The sequence below is a fragment of the Nannobrachium achirus genome, assembly GCF_963921795.1.
Source record: "Nannobrachium achirus genome assembly, chromosome: 6".
Lineage (NCBI taxonomy): Eukaryota > Metazoa > Chordata > Actinopteri > Myctophiformes > Myctophidae > Nannobrachium > Nannobrachium achirus.
Window position 1 is genome coordinate 20,243,705 of NC_137815.1, and position 20,317 is coordinate 20,264,021.

At 43.4% G+C, this 20,317-nt stretch overlaps 1 protein-coding gene across 2 annotated transcripts in view; it reads left to right on the forward strand.

Moving 5' to 3' along the window:
• Window positions 1-185: 185 nt before the first annotated feature.
• Window positions 186-20,317, forward strand: part of dip2bb (disco-interacting protein 2 homolog Bb) — an 84,104-nt gene continuing 63,972 nt past the window's right edge. For both annotated transcript variants that reach the window (XM_080728741.1, XM_080728742.1), the window contains exon 1: window positions 186-397. In XM_080728741.1, the coding sequence (XP_080584867.1) occupies window positions 313-397 (85 nt within the window). In that variant the 5' untranslated portion in view covers window positions 186-312. The remainder of the gene's footprint in view (window positions 398-20,317) is intronic.

Here is a 20,317-nt window from a genome sequence, read left to right on the forward strand (position 1 = left end):
ATGCTTGGGTTTCACTTTGTTGAGTGAAATCAGAAATGTTTCTGTCTCTGTCTGCCTTTCCGTTAAGAAACAGCGGAGGGCGCAGTCTGCTTTAGTACACCAGTCATAACAATTAGCATCAGCCATGGTCATGTGACATATTCTGGGTGAGTTGTTCCATCTCCCACAGTTATGGCGGTGTCGTGGAGTCGCAAGGATGATGGAAGACAATCCACATCTTGATTCCGATATTTGTTGTTGGCCATAATAAAACGTGGCATTTCTGTGTTGCACTATTGAGACACTGTAGGCTGCTATTCACCCCTCGCCGTGATGTCGGACTGCGGCGTTGATATCTCGGTTCTTCCTAAGGAGGTCAGAGACCAATTGGCGGAGTTGGATCTGGAGCTGTCTGAAGGTAGGTTTTTTTGTATACAGTCAGCAAAAGATATGTTTCGATTGCAACTTTATTCATTACTGATGCATCATGCATGTGATCAGGAGCGTGTATCGGACACAAAAACATCCACAGACAGCCACCATCCCATCCGATCATCCCATGTCGATGATGTCCTGCTGCGGTGAATAGAATACGGACGTTACAACGACTTCCAAATGATGCAAATCCACTGACATCCTGTTTCTTTGATATTCGTTAACTTGACATGTCCTCCCGAGTCCGACGGACAGCTTTGTGTGTTTAAATGTGATCTATAAACGTTGTATTACAGGTTGACATGGACGCCTATAGCAGTGTCTTCTTTCGTGTTTTTAGGTAATCGTGGCATATTTGAGTCTATCGGTTGGCAGTTGATCAGCAGCAGCGCTATGCTGTGCAGAGATATGCATACCATAGCTGTTGGCCATATTCAGCCTTTTCCTCTTGTGTGGAGGAAAAATGGGTCAAGTTTCTCATCATCACGGAGGCCTTACGTTTCTACGGTTCCACGGATTGTGTGGACATATAAAGCCTGTATTGTGCTGGCTCGTGTGGTCGTGTTGTCCTCCCCTTACTAAGACTTCTGTGTCCATGTCTTCAGAGATGATGACAACAGTATATGCTTTGATTGCAAGAATGACAGGGGAGAGAGAGAAACTAAACAAAACAATGAACATGTTATGCAAGCCTCCTTCGCTCGCACAGTGAATCACAATGCAACTGGATTGGTGGCACTGTGCTGTGCACAGATCGTGCCTGGGGGTGGATGAGTAACATTAGGTTTTGGATGGGAAAAAGGAAGAGAATATGTGGTGGTCTCTAATGATGCCCGTGTTTGAGTCACTCTCCTTTCTCCCAGGGTTATATTTTGCACAGTGCTTCCTCTTGCCTTAACAACACTGTCTCTGCAATAGTGTGAGTGAAGAAGAAAGAATCTGTCCAGAAAGATGGATGTCAAGAGAAAATAAAATAGGTGGAGAATTCTGGAGACTCCAGGCACTATACTGTCAAGTGTAAGATAAATTCATTGTTAAAATTAGAAGCATTTATGACCCCTTATTGGAAATTGATAAAGGCCTATGGCCTAGATGTTTTAGTAAACAACTTGGCACAGTTGGTGAATGTATATAGATTGACGGAAAACAATGCTAAACATGCAGTGTGTGGACCCACTCCTTATAAAAGTAAAACTGCTGTTAATTAAAATGGTATGTTTCATCAAGTGTATGGTTTTATCCAATCTTGAGAGACTAGGTATTATCAAAATATAATTATCATGAAATGTGCATTCTTCCAGTGCGAGTGGGTGAATCCTAGTTGACTGTGGCGTGCTTTGACCTCAGTTATTTCTGGTTAATAATAGACACCAATTAAATGGAGGGATAACAAAGGTGTAGATGTGATGTTGGATTTAACTCACGGGTCAGATATATAATGTAAGCAAATAGGATACATGACGCATGCTTAGAATAATAATCATAATCAACATGAACATTTTCTGTCACAATAATAGGCCCAGGTGAGGTCAGGACCTAGAACAGCGACAACCAGCCTTGAACTTAAAGGAGAAATTCACCCTTTTCAACCCTATCTTCATATATTGATGTCTTCACTAATGCTCATAAGATGGTACCATCTTCATCTACAGTACTAGTTCAGTGTGTCTCAGCAGTGGTGTCAGTTCAGAAAAAGTTAAGGTATGGCAACATGACTGGTGTTCGCATGCGTGCAAGACACCAGTCATTTTGCCATACCTTAGCAACAGGCATGATACATTTATTTTAAGAAGTACATTCTATTTTTTTCCCCAAAAAAATTCTATGGTTTCTTGGGCTGGATATGGCAGTCTGGAACAGTTGTTCAAGTGCAGCTAAACTTGACATAATATAGTAAACGTGCCACAATTAACAATAATGCATTGCACCTGTGCAGCTGACCTGCGGAACCTGGGAATATACCATTCTGTCAAGATGGAGAATATAATTATAATACTGATTAGTAGTTATTTTACTGTAATGTAACAACATAATAACCAGCACAGATAGACAATGAGACATTCATGGATTTATATTTTAAAGTAACTTGTTGTATTCTCCCCCCTGGACCCAGGGTATGGCAGCTGCATACCCCTGCCATACCCAATTGACCCCCTGTGTCTCAGAGGTGGACAGTGGAGAAATCTGCCTATATGACATCATCGATGGGAGTTCCACACTAATAGAAACTACAGGCTCTCCTGGAAAGTTGTCATGCTGATATAAAAGCTATTGTCCTTGCATCAGTATGAAACTAGTCGTGTGCCCGGGGGCTATGCACACTCACGGTACATGAGGGATTGAATGTAGGTGTCTCAGAAGTAATGTTTGAGAACCGAGACTGGTGCCCGTTGGGCAGAATAGTCATCACCATTGACGTCCAGTACAATACCCGTTGTATCAGTCTGTGATGTCAGTACCATGACGTCAGCATGGACAGCCATGGTGGCGAGTCTGGCGACACTGTTTATTAACAGTTATCACTTATCAGTGATGTCAGCATGCTCCTTTCCAAATGTGGGCATGCGGCTGTTACCATGGTGGCGTTGTGGCGACACGGTTTAGTATCAGGGATGTCAGCATGCAGACAGACGGTCAGACGCCGGACAGACAGACATTCGCTAAATTAATAGTTACTAGCCCTTACCCGTTCAAAGATATGAGCTCCAAAATGATGTGCAGTGTGTGGGTTATGGGATGTGCACACAGTATATGAGGGATGGAAAGTAACTTTACATGATGTAGGAGCATCAATGTAAGAAACCCGTTTCGTTTAATGGCTACAGAGATACTGTCCCCCCCCCCCCCCCCCCCCCCCCGCCCGCCCACCCGCCTGCACACACACCCGCCTGCCTGCACACACACACACACACACACACACACACACAGAGCTGGTTAAACATTTTGCCTCAAGCTAGATGCAGAATAGATGTGCCTCATGCTAGATGCAGAATAGATAGTAGATACACCATAAAAATGCTAATATACAGCATACGATTTGTGAAAGTGACAAACGGGCTTCACAGTTATGTCAGGTGTGTTCATATGCTTATGGTGATGCGATTTCAGATCAATTGCTCCAGCCACTGAGGAGAAACGCTGTGACAGACACTCAGTCAGACAGACATTCGCAAAATTATAGTATAGATATGGTTTGAAATCTTGTTTGAATGTACCGATTCTTCCCACCAATGATGTCATGGTAGGCAGGTTTCTGATCAGCCCACCTCTGAAAAGCAGAGCGACTGAGCGTTAGTTAGAACCAATTATATGAACACAAGGTTGAAAATGGGTGAAGTGCTCCTTTAATTGACATTATAGTCCAAATATTTGATATGAAGATTAGCCTCATACTTGTGACAACTTTGGCCTTATTTATCTTTGGCTATTGTATTTGTAAAAATGGACATACAGTTGCGGTCTTTGGACCTCAGTGTGTTAACCCGGTCAGGTATTGCTTCAGGCGTAGATTCAAACTATCCAGCTTTTATTTACAGCTGGTCAATTATTTACTTGACTCCAGAGCAAATCTGATCAGATGACCTGACTGGGGCCACCATGGTCAGTGTTCATGTTTTGACGCTGGCATTAGTCCTCAGCCTCTTGAGTACAGTTTGGGCGGCATTGGCTCAGGAGGTAGAGCGACCACTTGGGAATCGGAAGGTGGCCAGCTCGATCCCAGCTCCTCCTGTGTTACTGACTGTTGATGTGTCCTTGTCCTTGAGCAAGACACTGAACCCCTACCTGCTCCCGATGAGCAGGTAGGTGCCTTGCATTGTTTTCCTCTGCCATCGCTGGGTGAATGCAATGCAAAAAGAGAAATTAGACGTTTGCCTGGGACACAAACTAGTGAAAACAGCAGATGTACAAGCTCACGACACGTTGCTTCGCGCTGCGTTGTGAGCTTGTAGATCGGCTATTTTCACTACTTATTAAACATTTGTTTTTATTTTATTTATTAACGAAAAATCATTGCATTGTATTTGTATTCATGAAAATCTTTCTTTAAATGTTTAGAAATAATAATTAAAAACAAAATGTAGAAAACAACATTTTAAGGGACCCATAAAAGTGTGTCACACATGGTCCCGACCCAGTGTTGGGGAAACAGTGATCTAAGCCCCTTTTCGACTGCAGCTTTAGCACCACACCACACCACACTACACTACACCACACCTCACCGCACCACATAAAGATATCTACATTTTCCATTACACTAAAGTACCCCTATCGGTAAGAAACAAATTTAACCTTTTAACTGATTATAATACAATATAAATTTGTATTACAACTATCCTAAATTATAATACCATATAATGGATTATAACTGTGATTATAACACACTATAAAGTAGTATTACTGTGTATTACTATGTTAATTATAATACACTATAATAGATTATAATTGTGGTTATAACACAACAGCATCTATTATCATGTATTACAACTATATCCTGGTGGTCTAAATGAAAAGTCAGTGAGTGATCATTCATTATGAAGTGTTTGGTCCTGTTTGGCCTAGCTCAGACTTACTCTAGATTGGATACTTTTTAGTACCACGTTTAGTACCACTTTCACACCACTCTACCCAGGTCCTTGTAGTAGAAAACCTGGCACAAGTGGGAGGTGTGGTGTGGAGTGGTGTGGTGTTGGGCCATGTCAGTGGAAAAGGGACTAAAAGGCCATCGCTGTACAGATGCCAGGTTCTATTGTTTTGCTTGCGTCTACCAGTGGGATGACGTGCACCATGTGCCTTATGCTCAGCGGTGCTGCCCAGCCCCACCAGGCTGCACCACGCTGTCAGAGCAGGCAGGCAGGCAGCTGGCCGCTCCATGAGTCTTAAGGTTTCTCATGCATATCCTTTACATGGCAACAATCCCTCCATTGTAGTCCTCAAAGAAGGGACTCCCGTGCAGAGAGGAACCTGTGCATCAGCACTTTTTTCCACCCTAGTGTTTTTAGATGCTGTGCATGTGAATGTGCACGTCGTGCGTGTGATAAGAGAGAGAGAGAGAGAGATCCACGCCGTTGTGACCTCAGTATAACTGTAAGGACACAGTGAAAGCCATTGAGGGAGATCAAAGGCGTGGTGATTGTACTGGACTGGAATGCGGAGCGCTGAAAAGAACTGTGTTAAGCTGCTCAACTTTGGAGTGTGTGTAGGGGTGTCCCATTGAACGAAGCTTACAGTATGTCTACTGTATTTCTGTGTGTGTCTGGGCGGGGCGGGGAGGGCGGGGAGGGGGTGCATAGAGGGGTGAAAATGTCCTGACATTTTGTATAAATATTCTTCGCCATGGGAATGGTTTGTTCTGGGAGGACTGGGAGGAGTCTTATGGCTGCTAATGGCAAATCAACCTCACAACGAATGCGGATGATGTTAAAAGTCGTGATGGTGTCCCTTTAAGGGTTAGCACTGTACTGGGCTGACAAGAAGTGAGTGAATTGTGTGTCTGTGTGTCAGTCACGTGCGATTATGAGATCCACATCCGCTCTAGGATAGACCCGCCTCACCCGTGTCTTGACTGGCTCCGGCTAGGGGTCGACCGATATGGGATTTTCATGTTCGATTTCGATATTGATAAGTCGTGATCAAAGAGGCCGATAACCGATATTATGAACCGATATGCATTTTAAGGAAAAAAAGAAAAAAATGTATCCCCCAATTTGAAATAGTGGTTAATTCATTTATATATTTTTCCCATCCTAAATGTCTAGAGGCTCACATCTAGTCGCCACATACTAGAATAGCGTTAAAAACGTATTCCGCAGCAGGAAATCGGTGAAAATCAGTAACCAAGATGCAAAAAATAAATAAATAATAAATAAAAAACGTCCAACTTTTTTTCCCGATATCGATATTTTGCGATATTAATAAATGTTATGAATATCGACTTCGATTATCGCCCGTTTCGATAATTGGTCGATCCCTACGAGTCCCTGTGGCTGGCAGGCATAGTTTTACTGAGGTTTAGGGTTAAGGTTACGTTTAGGCATAGTCTTACTGAGGTTGGGTTTAGGAATAGTTTTACCGAGGTTAGGGTTATGGTTAGGTTTAGGCATAGTTGCAAAAACGATCAATCAAATCAACTTCTGGCCAATCACAGCAGGGTTTGCCCAGAACTGATGTGCCTGGAGAGGCCAGGGGGTGGGCAGTGGGGAGACAGAGAGGGGGAGAGAACGCATGCTAGCATGTCAGCTGGTTCCATGGTGTAATGGTTAGCACTCAGGACTCTGAATCCTGCGATCCGAGTTCAAATCTCGGTGGGACCTGATTTATTTCTCTTGATCAGGGCCCACTTGAAGATCTCGAAAGTGTTCGCAGCCCACCCATCTGAGATCTGCATCGGAACCAACAATCTGACATCGGTTTGGCTCTCTAGTCTGAAGTCTGTACTGTATTGGTAGGTCACTGTGGTGTTCCCTCAATTATTGAATGGCACTAAATTGGGTCTGCTGCATCAGATTGTGCAGCTGCAGCACGTGCTTAGTTCAGACTGTCTAGTCTATGCCAGTGGTTTTGCACTGCAACTAAGGCAGAAATACACAAGACAAGTGTGGTGATCAAATGTGTTAATTCAGAGGTAATAAGTTTATGATTTAGATCACATCACCTTTACATCACCTTTTCAGACTCCACCTAAACCCTTAGCACTACAGTAAAATCAATGACCATACATGAAGCATTTGTTTGTTAGGTTTCTTTAGAACTTGATTATATTGTGTTTTTCTCTAGATAGATATCCATTTACATTGTTATATTGCTGTTAATGTACTGACCTATTATCTTTATTATTGCGATGTTGTATCTGCTTATTGTAAGTCGCTTTGGATTAAAAGCGTCTGCTAAATGCCTAAACTGTAAACTGTAAACTGTAGATCAAACTAATAATATAGGCCTGTCAGTGATTTAGTTTTTGAAGTTTCTTGCACGATATGTTTTTCCATAATGTTTCTTTAATGTCGTCCCCCGGGGACCAGGGTTATGGTTAGGTTTGGGCATAGTTGGAAAAACGATCAAATCAAATCGACAAATCAAATCGACCATTCACAGCGGGGTTTTGCCTAGAACCGATGCGGGATCCATCAGTCACTGAGTTCCGAACAGCGACTGGTGCCATCTTCACCGTCTGTGTGGCTGTGGCAGGAGAGAGTCAGGTTTTCAGCTCGCCAGCCTATAGTCCGGGCCGTTCAAAGGGGAGGGCAGGGTGGAGAGAGAGAGAGAAAGAGAGGGAGGCAAATGAGAGATTATGGCCCTGCCTGCGTCTCCCAATCTAGGTCACAGAGCATCAGGAGGCAACACGCCTGGCTCATTTAGCCTGTGAGTCACGCTGGGCCACAGTACTGCCGGGAATCTCTATTCTTCTCTCTTTTTCCTCTGCTCCTCTCCCAGCTCCCATTGCTGCCCCCTCTATCAGACTATTGGTTGTTTTTCTTTATGTTGTTTTGCCTTCTGTGTCTCCGACTGTCTATTTTAGGCTAGATAGACTGGACTTTATACTTATTATATACAGTATGTCGATGGTAGGGGTGGGCAATATGGAAAAAATACAATATGATATTTGTCCAATCGGTATCACAATCTTATCACGATTCTTTTTCATGTTGGTTTTTATGGTTAATTTTCATGTTACTTAACAGTACAACCACCTACTACAGGGTAACAAAAAACTACAAGAAAAGGGAGTAACAGACCATTTAGACCAGTGGTCCTCAAAGTGGGGTCCAGGGGCTCTCTGGGTTCCTTTTGGGAGGTCTGAATTGACCCTTACACTTTGTATACTGTAACTCTGACAGTATACAAATGAAACCAAATTCATTTGGTTTCATTTGTAAACTGTCAGAGTTAAGGGGAGACCTTGCCATTGTAAAGTTTGAGAACTACTGATTTAGACCAAAATGCAGGTTTAAATGAATTCTGCAATGAATCTCTGTCTGTATTAACAATTCAACAGGATCTTTTATATTAAAGGCTCTCCCTCATTGTACCACGATATATACGATATTGTGGATATCTTATATATATCCATAACGTGGATACATTGTATCGTCTCAATGATATTTATCACCATATTATCGCCCACCCCTAGTCGATGGGCATATCGTCACTGTCGGGCAGAAACCTCGTATCTCAGAGTTTCAAATTTGTACTTTTTTCACCAAGCAAAGCCCTGCTTCATCATACAAGGCTGTTGCACAAATGTAGTGAAAACAGCCGATCTACAAGCACACAACGCCTCGCACCGCGAGGCGTTGTGTGCTTGTAGATCTGCTATTTTCACCAGTTTAGTTCATTTATAAAATGATAAATACAAAACGAACGGTCTTGGACATACAAGGTTTTCACCCGACAACGACGATATACTGTATGTAGCTGTTGTCATGCATGTTGTGAACTTGTGAGTGCATAAATGCAAGTGCACATGAATGTCTCTTGGGTGTGCGAGCGAGCGCGTGTGCGTGCGTGTGTGTGCGTGTGTGTGTGTGTGTGGGCAGCACTGACAGAAGGAAGCTGCTATAGCCTACTGTATCTATTTAAAGCTCATTAACCATGGCAGAGGAGCTGTGCTGTGATCTCCAGCCAGAGCCACACAGATATTACAGCCCGGCCGATGTGTTGGTCTGGCTGGTTGTGATGTCATCGGACGGTATTGGTATCGGGTATTGGTATTTGGCAATTAAGTTCACAACGTGTTCGCAACAATATGCAAGCCTTAGTTTAAGCTATTTGTGTCATTTTCCAACACATGGTTAAGTGGTTATTTGTGTTATTTGTATTTATGTGTTTACTTATATAAGTGAATTCTTCTCAAATAGAAACTTTAAGCACTTCTAACAGAATATCGGTGAAAACATCCGTAATCGGTGGTCTAGGACAGTGGTTCTCAACCAGTGGTCCGGGGACCACCAGTGGTCCTTGATGGGGTTCCAGGAGGGGGTCCCCAGCTAAATGATGGACAGTCGGTAACCAAATGGACCCTTATAGACCTTTAACTCTTGAGAGGGTAATGCTCTCGAGAGTTACATTATTGTTAAACATCTACATTACTTTAATTAATTGACAAGAAGTCTACAAGAAGTTAGACAATGTAGAAAATGTGTTATTTTGTATTATGTTTGCCTGTTATCTCCCCACATCAATACAGCATGGACTTGTGAGCAAAATGTTATCTAACGATAACAAAATATTCAAAGTTTTGCTTCTGATAGGCTACATCTCATCAAATGGTGGTCCGTGGTTCAAATGCCAAATAAATAATGGTCTTTTCACTTGATATGAAAAACCACTGGTCTTGGACATGGGTCGGGCTCTAACATAATTATGGTTGTAGACTAGCAGAGAAGGCGCATGCCACCTGGACCAGCCCTGTTGCACAGAAACTTAAAGCACTATTCCCTTGGAGTTGTTGACTTTAGAAATTGATCTGTGGGTGTTATGTAACACCTTTTGTGTCTGATTCCAGATTACATCACATACTGTACATGCACAAACACACACATTCACCCTGACAATGCGACCTAGAATGCTTTGCCTGTTTCTGTACACAATATATTGAATTATTCAGTTGCAACTGAGTGTGTGTGCACACATGTACACACACACACACACACACACACACACACACACACACACACACACACACACACACACACACACACACACACACACTGTAACGATGAGCACATACCAACATACACACAAGCGCAAATACCAGACAGACAGACAGACACAGTGGTTCGGGAACTGTGGGGGGTTCCCAGAACTTCCCACATGATTATTTTTGGGGGGGGACCCCAGATGACAATGTAAGGACTTTTAAGACCTTTTTAATTGTGAGCTTGTAGATCAGCTATGTTCACAATATTTACCTGTGGAACAGAGTAATGTGATCTGAGTTCCCAGAAGCTCTAATAATAATAATAATACTTTTTCATGAGTCAAACGTCCCTTAATTAAAAAACAGAGTGAAAGGGTTTATTTTTATTTTTATCAGCATCGTTTGGCCTCTAGTCTGCACTCTTTATTGTAGTGGGTTTTAAGCCATGATGATCATCTGTGGGCAAAGAAAGCACCTGTAGACAACAGAGGAGGGCCCCACACATTTGATTTTTAATTAACCTATACATTTAACTCTAGTAAATTGTTAATGACCACGTGGCCCAGTTCCCCCAAGGGCCCCTAAGAGCCAAGGGCCACTGGCAACGGCCCCACTGGCCCAATGGTTAATACAGCCCTGTGTCACCGAGTTGAGTCTGCTGCATTAGATTCTCTTATCGTACTTTCCTATCTTAGGGTTTTTCTTTTACTAATAAAGTTGTCATTGTTAGCTACCCTCTCCCACTAGCTCCCCCACACAATTGTAAAGTGACTTTGGGTACTCAGAAAAGTGCTATATAAATTCCAGATATTATTATTATTATTATTAGATTGTGCAGTACATGCTTAGTTCAGACTATCAGTCTATGCCAGTCAGAGATACCTGAGTTGGACACACCCTGCTTTTTGTTCCAAAGAGCAGAGCAGTTGGAACCGTTGACTGTATTTTAAGCCCAGAGAGGCCAGGGGGTGGGCAGTGGGGGAGAGAGAAGGAGAAAGAACACATGCAGCATGTCAGTTGGTTCCATGGTGTAATGGTTAGCACTCAGGACTCTGAATCCTGCGATCCGAGTTCAAATCTCGGTGGGACCTAATTTATTTCTGGAATCGTTCCCAACCCTTTCTTGATCGGGGCTCACTTGAAAATCTCGAAAGTGTTCGCAGCCCACCCATCTGAGATCTGCATTGGACCCAACAATCTGACATTGGTTTAGCTCTACTCTGTAGTCTGTACTGTAGTGGTAGGTCACTGTGGTGTTCCCTCAATTATTGAATGTCACTAAATTGAGTCTGCTGCATTAGATTGTGCAGTGTTCAGACTGTCTATGCAGGGGTTGACACTAAGGTCTCAGAGGCACTTGCCCATCGGGCAAGTACAGGTCATGTTCTACTTGCCCGAAGGTAATGCCCACTTGCCCGAAAAGTAAATCGTCCTTTATAAAATGATAGGTACGATTTTAATTACCGCTTTAATTACCAATTTAACACTTATTTCTTTACTTTCTGGGCCTGTGCGATAATTGTCATACCTCAATACCTCCAAATCCAAATACCAAATACTTTAGCTATGATTGAATATGTCTATGGGTTCACACTTGTTATTTTTAAATGTAGCAACAGTAAAAACAGCACATTATAGGTAAATAGTGCTCTTATTTTACATTCCACAGACCAGAAGACACAGCGCACTGGCCACGTTCAGGTGTTTAGACAGATATCTCATGTTTATAGACATTTGTGTCCCCTCTCAAATGAGCACTTGCCCTGTCGGGCAACCTGAAAGCCAACTTCACCTGCCCTGACGTTTTATTTACCTGCCGGGGGCAGGTGGGCAAGCCTTAGTGTCAATGCCTGCTATGCCAGAGGTTTTGCACTGCAACTAAGGCAAACATACACAAGCCACACAAGTGTGGTGATCAAATGTGTTAATTCAGATGTAATCAGTCTATGATTTAGATCAAACTTAAATATAGGCCTGTCAATTATTTAGTCTTTGAAGTTTCCTGCCCCATATGTTTTTCCATAATGTTTCTTTACTGTTTTTTTTCCCCTCCTGGGGAAGTTTTCAGTCTGTTTTTGTATGAAAGTAGATAGAGACACAGGCAACACACAGGTCTGCAGCCGGAATTGTACCGGGGACTTATCATCTACTGTACTGTCATGTCCCGCTGCATTACATCTGGTTTATAACAGTGGTTCTCAACCTTTTCTGGCTGCGACCCCCAAAAGAATCACTTTTGAATTGAAGTACACAAGTACTTGGAAAGTTGGAATTGTAGGAGTTGGCATTTAGTTTGAATCAATCTATTCCATTGTGAAAATAGACGATCTACATGCTCACAACGCCAGCGTTGTGAGCATGCTATTTTCACAATTTCTGCCTCTAATATTTGACAATTTGACCATTGTTTGACCCGAAAAAAGCTATTTAAAGTCCTTTAAAAAAGTCCTTTAGAAATGTCTAGATACCCAGTATACACTTATATTGTATCAGTAAGTTGTTCTGTTTACTGTTGAGTGAGAAAACAATGATGGCATTAAGTTAATCATTTGGGGACCCCTCTGATGGTCCCGACCCACAGGTTGAGAACCACTGGTCTATAATACCCGACAGGCTCATGTTAATGAAGGGAATATTCACATCTTGCACTACCAGTATGACAGACTATGTCTATCTATGGATGGACCCAAGACACATCTCCAGACCATAGCAAATCCCACATGGAGCTTCTCAGGAAGAGAGATAGATGTGACTAGGGGTGTAACGATATAGTAACTGAATCAATTATCTACTACAGTAGATCGTATCGTATCGCTGTTAAAATGTATCGTTACGGGGTGCCTGCTGGCCTACTGGTCCAGGCGCATACCACTTAGGAATTGCCACATATGCATGGATGCCTGGCGGCGTCTTTGCCGCGTGTCACTCCACATCTCTCTACACATTTCCTGTCAGTCTACTGTCCTATCAATAAAGGCACACAAGCCCCAAAACAAATCTTAAAAAAAAGAAATGTATCGTTACACCCCTAGATGTGACACACCACAGTGGCAGCGTTGCTATGGGCACCGTACACCAAAACACCTCCATGCCACGCCCAGCCCTTTGTTTATTCTCTGTAAATTCCCAAAAGATTAAAATGCCCATATGTTGTATAGCCAAAGCTAAGCAAATTAAATGGCCGGCTAAGCTTTTAAACCCGCTATGGAAAAAACTGTCAAAACATTGAATCACAGATCTTGAATGTTATCATGGGTGACATCCCTTCCTAAAACACTGTGTACCTTTAGTTTAGTTTAGTTTAGTTTAGCTCAACCTTTTAATTTTTACAACCCCCCAGTGATATGCATTAGACCAGGGGTTCCCAAACCTTTTAGATCGAGACCCAAAAGAGAAATTAGACGTTTTCCCGGGGCCTAAACTAGTGAAAATAAGCTTGTAGATCGGCTATTTTCATTACTTCCTAATTGTATTAAAAGAAAAATCATGTAATTCCTTGGATTTTATGAATTCCTTTTTGAAGTTAGATTTTCTTCTTGAAAAGTAACCTTTTCCCCATTAAAATAAATATATATTTTTTAAATAATTAAAAGAAATTGAAGGAAGCTAATAGAAAACAAAAAAACTGATATTTGCTGGCGAGCCTTACAAATGTGCCCGCGACCCACAAATGGGTCCCGACCCAGTGTTTGGGAAACAGTGCATTAGACCACGGATACCCCATTTGACACAGTTGTTTTGATCTGGGACCCCGCAATCTCCATTGTAAAGTCCTCAACCCGATGTTGAGAAACAGTGGGTACACTATCGGCAGGAAATGGAAAACAATCCGCTTCCTGAGAGATGTGGATGAAGCAGAGATGGGGAAAATACTCCGATCTTTTCCCTGTGGATGTACTCTTTTATCACTGATACCATCCTGTGCAACGGTACCGTTAACGGTTTGTGTGTGTTGTTAACTGTTAACTGTGAAAAGCTATGGTGAATAACTGAAAAAGAAGAAAAGAAAAAAGTATAATGTTTCTTCTTAGCAGGGCATGTTGACTCTGGTACAGTGTCAGGATGAATTAATGCTGCTGAAACGTGACACCCCTCCCCTGCCACAAGCAGTGCTATTATTTTGGTATTTTGTAGTCTCAGGGCTTATGTCCAGAATGTCAGATTAGGACAGCTCCAGTCCCGTGACCAGAAGAGGATGGTTTACACATCAACGGCATGCTGCTCGTCACACTGCTCCGGAGATCACTCCTTACTTACTTATGAATGGAAGAGTTTTCATCCATGACAAACAACATGAGCCCGCTTGTCTCTTACTACCTGTGTGTGTGTGTGTGTGTGTGTGTGTGTGTGTGTGCGTGTGTGTGTGTGTGTGTGTGTGTGCGTGGGTGCGTGACCTGTGTGTGTGTGTGTGTGTGTGTGTGTGTGTGTGTGTGTGTGTGTGTGTGTGTGTGTGTGTGTGTGTGTGTGTGATCCTTGTGATCCTTGATATCATCTTTCTGCGACCTGGCAGTTGTCAACAAACCTAAGCACAACAGTCGGGGCCAGTGGTGGGCAAGGAGGTAGGGAGCGCTTCGCTGTGTTCACTTGGACCGTGCGGAGGTGCCGAAAGTCGGGGGGAAAAAGATGTACTATTCTGTCCATATCGTGACATAACTCGGTAACGGCTCATGCGACCATTGCAGCGCTCGACACTGGGCTCATGGTCGCCTGAGACAGCACTCCTCCGTCGTCATCACCGAAAACAAGCGCTCCTTTCCCTGCAGCCCCCACGCCCCCACCGTTGTGCTTAGGTTTGTTTGCAAAAACACACACGCCATCTTTCTAGTGGTTGTTGTGGTGAATGGCAGTGGTTATGTGTGTAATAATAGTGCTGCATGAGGAGGAAGTGTTGGAGGACCGTGTGTGTGGTATTGTCAAACATATAGAGCTTTCCATATAGATACTGAATATCTTTAAATTGATTTCAATACTCCTTTCCAACAGTATCTATGTACTATCAAAGCCATGCTCTTGCGTCTCTTAATTAACTTTACTTGATGTTTATTACATGATTTAGTTACTTTTAAAGACCTGATCTAAAGAGAGAAAAACATCTGTAAAAAAGTGTGATATTTCTATATATTATAGATAAGCTGAGGAGAGTACACCAACAAAAATGCCACACTCACAGCCTTGAAGAACAGAACAATAGAAATTGTTAGGCCCTCAGTCTGTCAAATAGTCCCTGTGGTATTGAATATCTATATTCTGCAAGGTATTGTTTCGGAGGTATAAATTCCCGGCATCGTATCAACACTAGTGTCTGGACCAGGTTGGCGGCGAGGTAGTTTGCTGATTCAAGGCTCCCAGGTTTTGCTCTTCCAGTCTCAGCTGTTGTTCAGTCAACTGACTGCACTCACGGAAGCATTTCTTTTGTTGCCTTCACCACATGGCAGACAGTCCCCTGTGTTTGCTTTTTCAGTGTGTGTTTAGCTACTCTGTTCCCCACCCCCCCATGAGGTAAGTGACATGGGCGTGTGGACTGAAATATGAGCCTTGTCTGTTACCTGAGTTGGGCACACCCTGCTTTCTGTTCCAAAGAGCAGAGCAGTTGGAACCATTGACTGTATTTTAAGCCCAGAGAGGCCAAGGGGTGGGCAGTGGGGGATAGAGAGGGAGAGGGAACGCATGCAGTATGTCAGTTGGTTCCATGGTGTAATGGTTAGCACTCAGGACTCTGAATCCTGCGATCCGAGTTCAAATCTCGGTGGGACCTGATTTATTTCTGAAATGGTTCCCAACTTTTCCCGGGTAATTGTTATGATCAATCAATCGATTCTTAGTCTTGGAACTAAAGTAGTAGTATACTATAATTTGCTATTTATTGGTATAAAAATGTATGAAAAAACTTAAACTTATCAACCCATTTAGACCTGTTGCTACCTATAAGTTGTTTTATCTTACATTTTTTGAATACGAATTTGAAGGTTTTCAGAAAACTTAGGTTAGGTTTTAGTAGGTGTTTTTAGAATCGGCCTTATGGGTTAAAATCTTTACCAATTGTTTGGAGGCTAGTTAGGGAAAGTTAGCCGAGTCTTTGACCAATCTGGGAACTAAATGCTTACCAATAGAAACAGCCCTCACAAAACTGTGAAAAGTGATGACTCATCACTAAACCATAGTTTTGTGGGGGACGTTCTTTGCCCAAGGAATGTTTTTCATACAAAACAAATGCTTGCATTGGATTCAGAATCATGAAAAAAACCCTAGTTTGACCCCTCACATGCTACTTAAAGCAGATTTATCTTTTGTATTATTTTCCCTAAGTATATTTCTATTAACTTTCCCTAAGTAGGCCCACCAGTGAGTTGGGAATCGCTGGGTTAGAGAAATAATGTAAATATCTTAATACAGGTTTTATGTGTATTTAGTTGGTTTTTTAACAGATATGCTGTTATAAAGCCTCATTCCTGATCATCACGCTGACTAATTTAATTCCATTGGAATACTGTAAGCAGATGTGTAAGACTGGAGCTGTTCCCACACATTAAGCAGGAAAACCCTGTCACACAACTCAAGATTGAACGCTGGAAAATATGACATCATGCTTGCTGTAAAGTGTGTGTGCGTGTGTGTGCGTGTGTGTGTGTGTGTGTGTGTGCGTGTGCGTGTGCGTGTGTGTGTGTGTGTGTGTGTTTGAGGAAGAGAAAGAGAAAGCGAGATGGATGTGTTGTAAACTAACTCTGAGACAAAATTAAGTAATAAGCTGGATAATAAAATGTGATGTCAATGTTTGTAGGGAGGATTGTGTTCAGGTGTGTTTGTGTTGAATGTTGACGCAGGGAGTGGGTTATCTTTTGGCTGAGTGTGCGAAGTTGGCTGCTGGTAGGAGGAAGCCCAGTGGGACACCATACACACACACACACACACACACACACACACACACACACACACACACACACACACACACACACACACACACACACACACACACACACACACACACACACACACACACACACAGGCGTTGGCACAGTGCAGAGCATGAGAGGCTGTGTAGGTGGAGCACCATATGCCATCCTTTTATTCTGAACCTTACCACACTTCCATCGTTAACTTGATTAAATCCTACCTAGCTCCTAGGCCTGGGCTGACGTTTAGTAATATCACCCGCCGTTGCCATCGAAATCTGCAACGAGGATCCTCTTGGTGTAAATGGTGGACTTTACTGAGACGTACGTGCCTGAGGAGGACTCGGCATTAGCCACACGCCACCTGTCGCCGCCCGGGCCTTTCTTTCGCCGCCACGCCGATGAGGCGACAAATGAATGTCTCTCCACTCTGGTAAATTACCATCTGTTGGACACAATCGTCTGTATGAACTCTACTGTGCTCCTGGACTCCCTTTTTGTTCGGCACAGTGTGCAAGCTCTGCCAACCTTGCTGCTTCTCTCTCACTGTGTTTGCCTTGAAGGTTATGTCTCTATTTATTCAGACAGCAGCTGACTCAGTGTCTGATCTGTGATCAGTCTCAACCTCAAATTGGAGTGGAGTCTCCGGGTGTCTTCATTCGTGAAACTGATGTGAGCTCTGCCCACTATACCCTATATATACAGTATATCGTCGTTGTCGGGTGGAAACCTTGTATCTCCAAGTTTCAAATGTATACGTTCTTTCGTAAAGTAAAGCCCTGCTTCATCATACAAGGCGGTCGCACAAAAGTAGTGAAAACGGCAGATCTACAAGCACACAGCGCCTCGCGGTGCGAGGCGTTGTGTGCGTGTAGATCGGCTGTTTTCACTAGTTTAAATCATTTTTAAAATGATGAATGCAAAACGAACGGTTTTGGACATACAGGCTTTTCACCCGACAGAGACGATATATAATACATGCACTTTGAGTCTTTGACACATTGTTCAGTATACAGTCAGTACCTGACGAAGGCCGGGGAGTTACCTACCGATCCGTTAATACATTATTTTGGGAGCATAAGACGGACTCTATTTTGATCCAGCACCCGTCAAAATGTTTGGATGATGTGGGTCCATCACTTGACCGCTATTTGCCTTGAAGGTTCCCATTGGAAAATGGTCTCCACACAAATGCAAGCTTTCAATGGACCACGTGCTGTAGTCAGACTGAACCGCCCCCTTCGGCTTGAGGGTCCCGTCCTCACGCATGTCCTCGTGTGATTCCTCCCACCGTTGGAATTATAGAGGAATTCTTATTCTTCTTCTTGTGTATGTCTTTAGATCCTCAGCTCAGTTGTAGCAAGCCATTCCAGTGTCTCGTTGTCCAGGTTCTTTAGGCCTAGGTCGCCATTCGGTGGCCGGTGTTTGGGGCAACTGATCAGGACGTGTTCAACAGTCTGTAGGGGGTCTCCACAGTCACAGTGGGCGCTGTCCACAAGGCCCCACTTCTGCATTGACTCCCCGAAGCGTCCCACACCTGTTCTCAGGCGGTTGAGGGTTGTCCACTGCCCGTGGGGTAGGTGCTCGCCAGGTACATCAGTGGGATCATCAATGTAGCGGTGGAGTCAGGATTCTTGATGTCTGGAATCTCCATGTTAGGCTAGGCTTTACAATGGGGTGCAGCTCCTCAGTCCTACTCTGTCCGCTTTGGGGCATAAGCCTGTATACACGACCAGTCGACCACCCTTTACTCCGTTAGTCCGTTAACCTTAGGCGACCTGTAGCACGGAGCCAGGTGTGAGCAGAGCAACACATGTTTTTTGGTTCGGAATGACCTTCTCCTTGAGATGGGTTCCCAAGGCTGAGCCCCAACTGCCCTTATCTTTTACCCATGACGAATGGAGCGGCTCTGGACCGGCGGAAGGAGACTTTACCCCTCTCAAAGAAGGCTAGCTGACAGCTGCAAGCAGAAGCAACATGTACTGTATGCACTATGCAGCATGCACTGCCTACAAGCACCACCACATACACATCACACACTCCCCTCACGAGTGCGCTTAGTCACCACACATCAGCAATATGACATGTTTTGCCATAAATAATGTAACTGTGTTCCAGTAATGTTTCTCATCTCCACATCTTTATAGATGTGGGTTTCTTTCTCTCTCTCTCTCTCTCTCTCTCTCTCTCTCTCTCTCTCGCGTCAGTTCAGAAAAAGCTAAGGTATGGCAACTAGGGTTGGGTATCGTCGGCGATACTTTTAACGGTATCGATTCACTGACGTCGATACTATCGAGTATCGGTTCACGTAAAAACGAACGATACCTTGTTTCGATACTTTTGAATGCACCCCTTCACCCTTGCCGGTTGCATCTGTAACAGTTGGGCTACTGAAAGTTTAATGACTGCTTTAGTAGGCTACACTCGTTACTGTGAAAATAGCCGAGAATAGCCTATAATGTTTATTATTATGATAATGATCCAATGTCTATAAAATAGCCCATAGAAAAAGGCAAATAATAATTATAAAAATAATAATGAATAAAAAGTATCGAAAATGGTATCGAAAAAGGTATCGTATCGATTCCCAGGTATCGAAAAAGGTATCGTATCGATTAAAAGGTGAACGATACCCATCCCTAATGGCAACATGACTGGTGTCTTGCGCCCGCGCAAGACACCAGTCATGTTGCCATACCTTAGCAACAGGCATGATACATTTATTTTAAGAAGTACGTTTTATTTTTTTCCCCCGTTTCTACGGTTTCTTGGGCTGGATATGGCAGACTGGAACGGTTGTTCAAGTGCAGCTAAACTTGGCATGTTAGTAAACTTGCCACAATTAACAATAATGTCCCCCTGCATACCCCTGCCATACCCAATTGACGCCCCTGCTCTCTCTCTCTCTCTCTCTCTCTCTCTCTCTCTCTCTCTCTCTCTCTCTCTCTCTCTCTCTCTCTCTCTCTCTCGCACTACAGCTATTTTCTCTGTTTTTAGGAGGACGTGTATCATTAACCGTGACCAGGTGTTTCCAATGCGCTTTCATGTTAGAAAGCAGCTGAGGGGGAGATGCAGATAACGCAGGGAGGAAGAAACAGAGCCAGAATAGAGAGGTAGCTGTGCTAATTGCTATTCAGAGCAGAGGGCCTGCGGGCCACAGAGAGGGAGAGGTCTCTCCCTGCAATTCAAATAATCCTGGGCTAAACGAGTGTGAGAGTATGTGTAGTTGGGAGGGGGAACGAAGAGAGGGGGCGTACAGGGTAAGCAGAAGAAGGGGAAGCTTTGATGACTCTGCCCCTAGATCCCTAGAATGTAAAAAATCGAACCTCTGTTCGAAGTGGAGCTGTGTGTGTGTGTGTGTGTGTGTGTGTGTGTG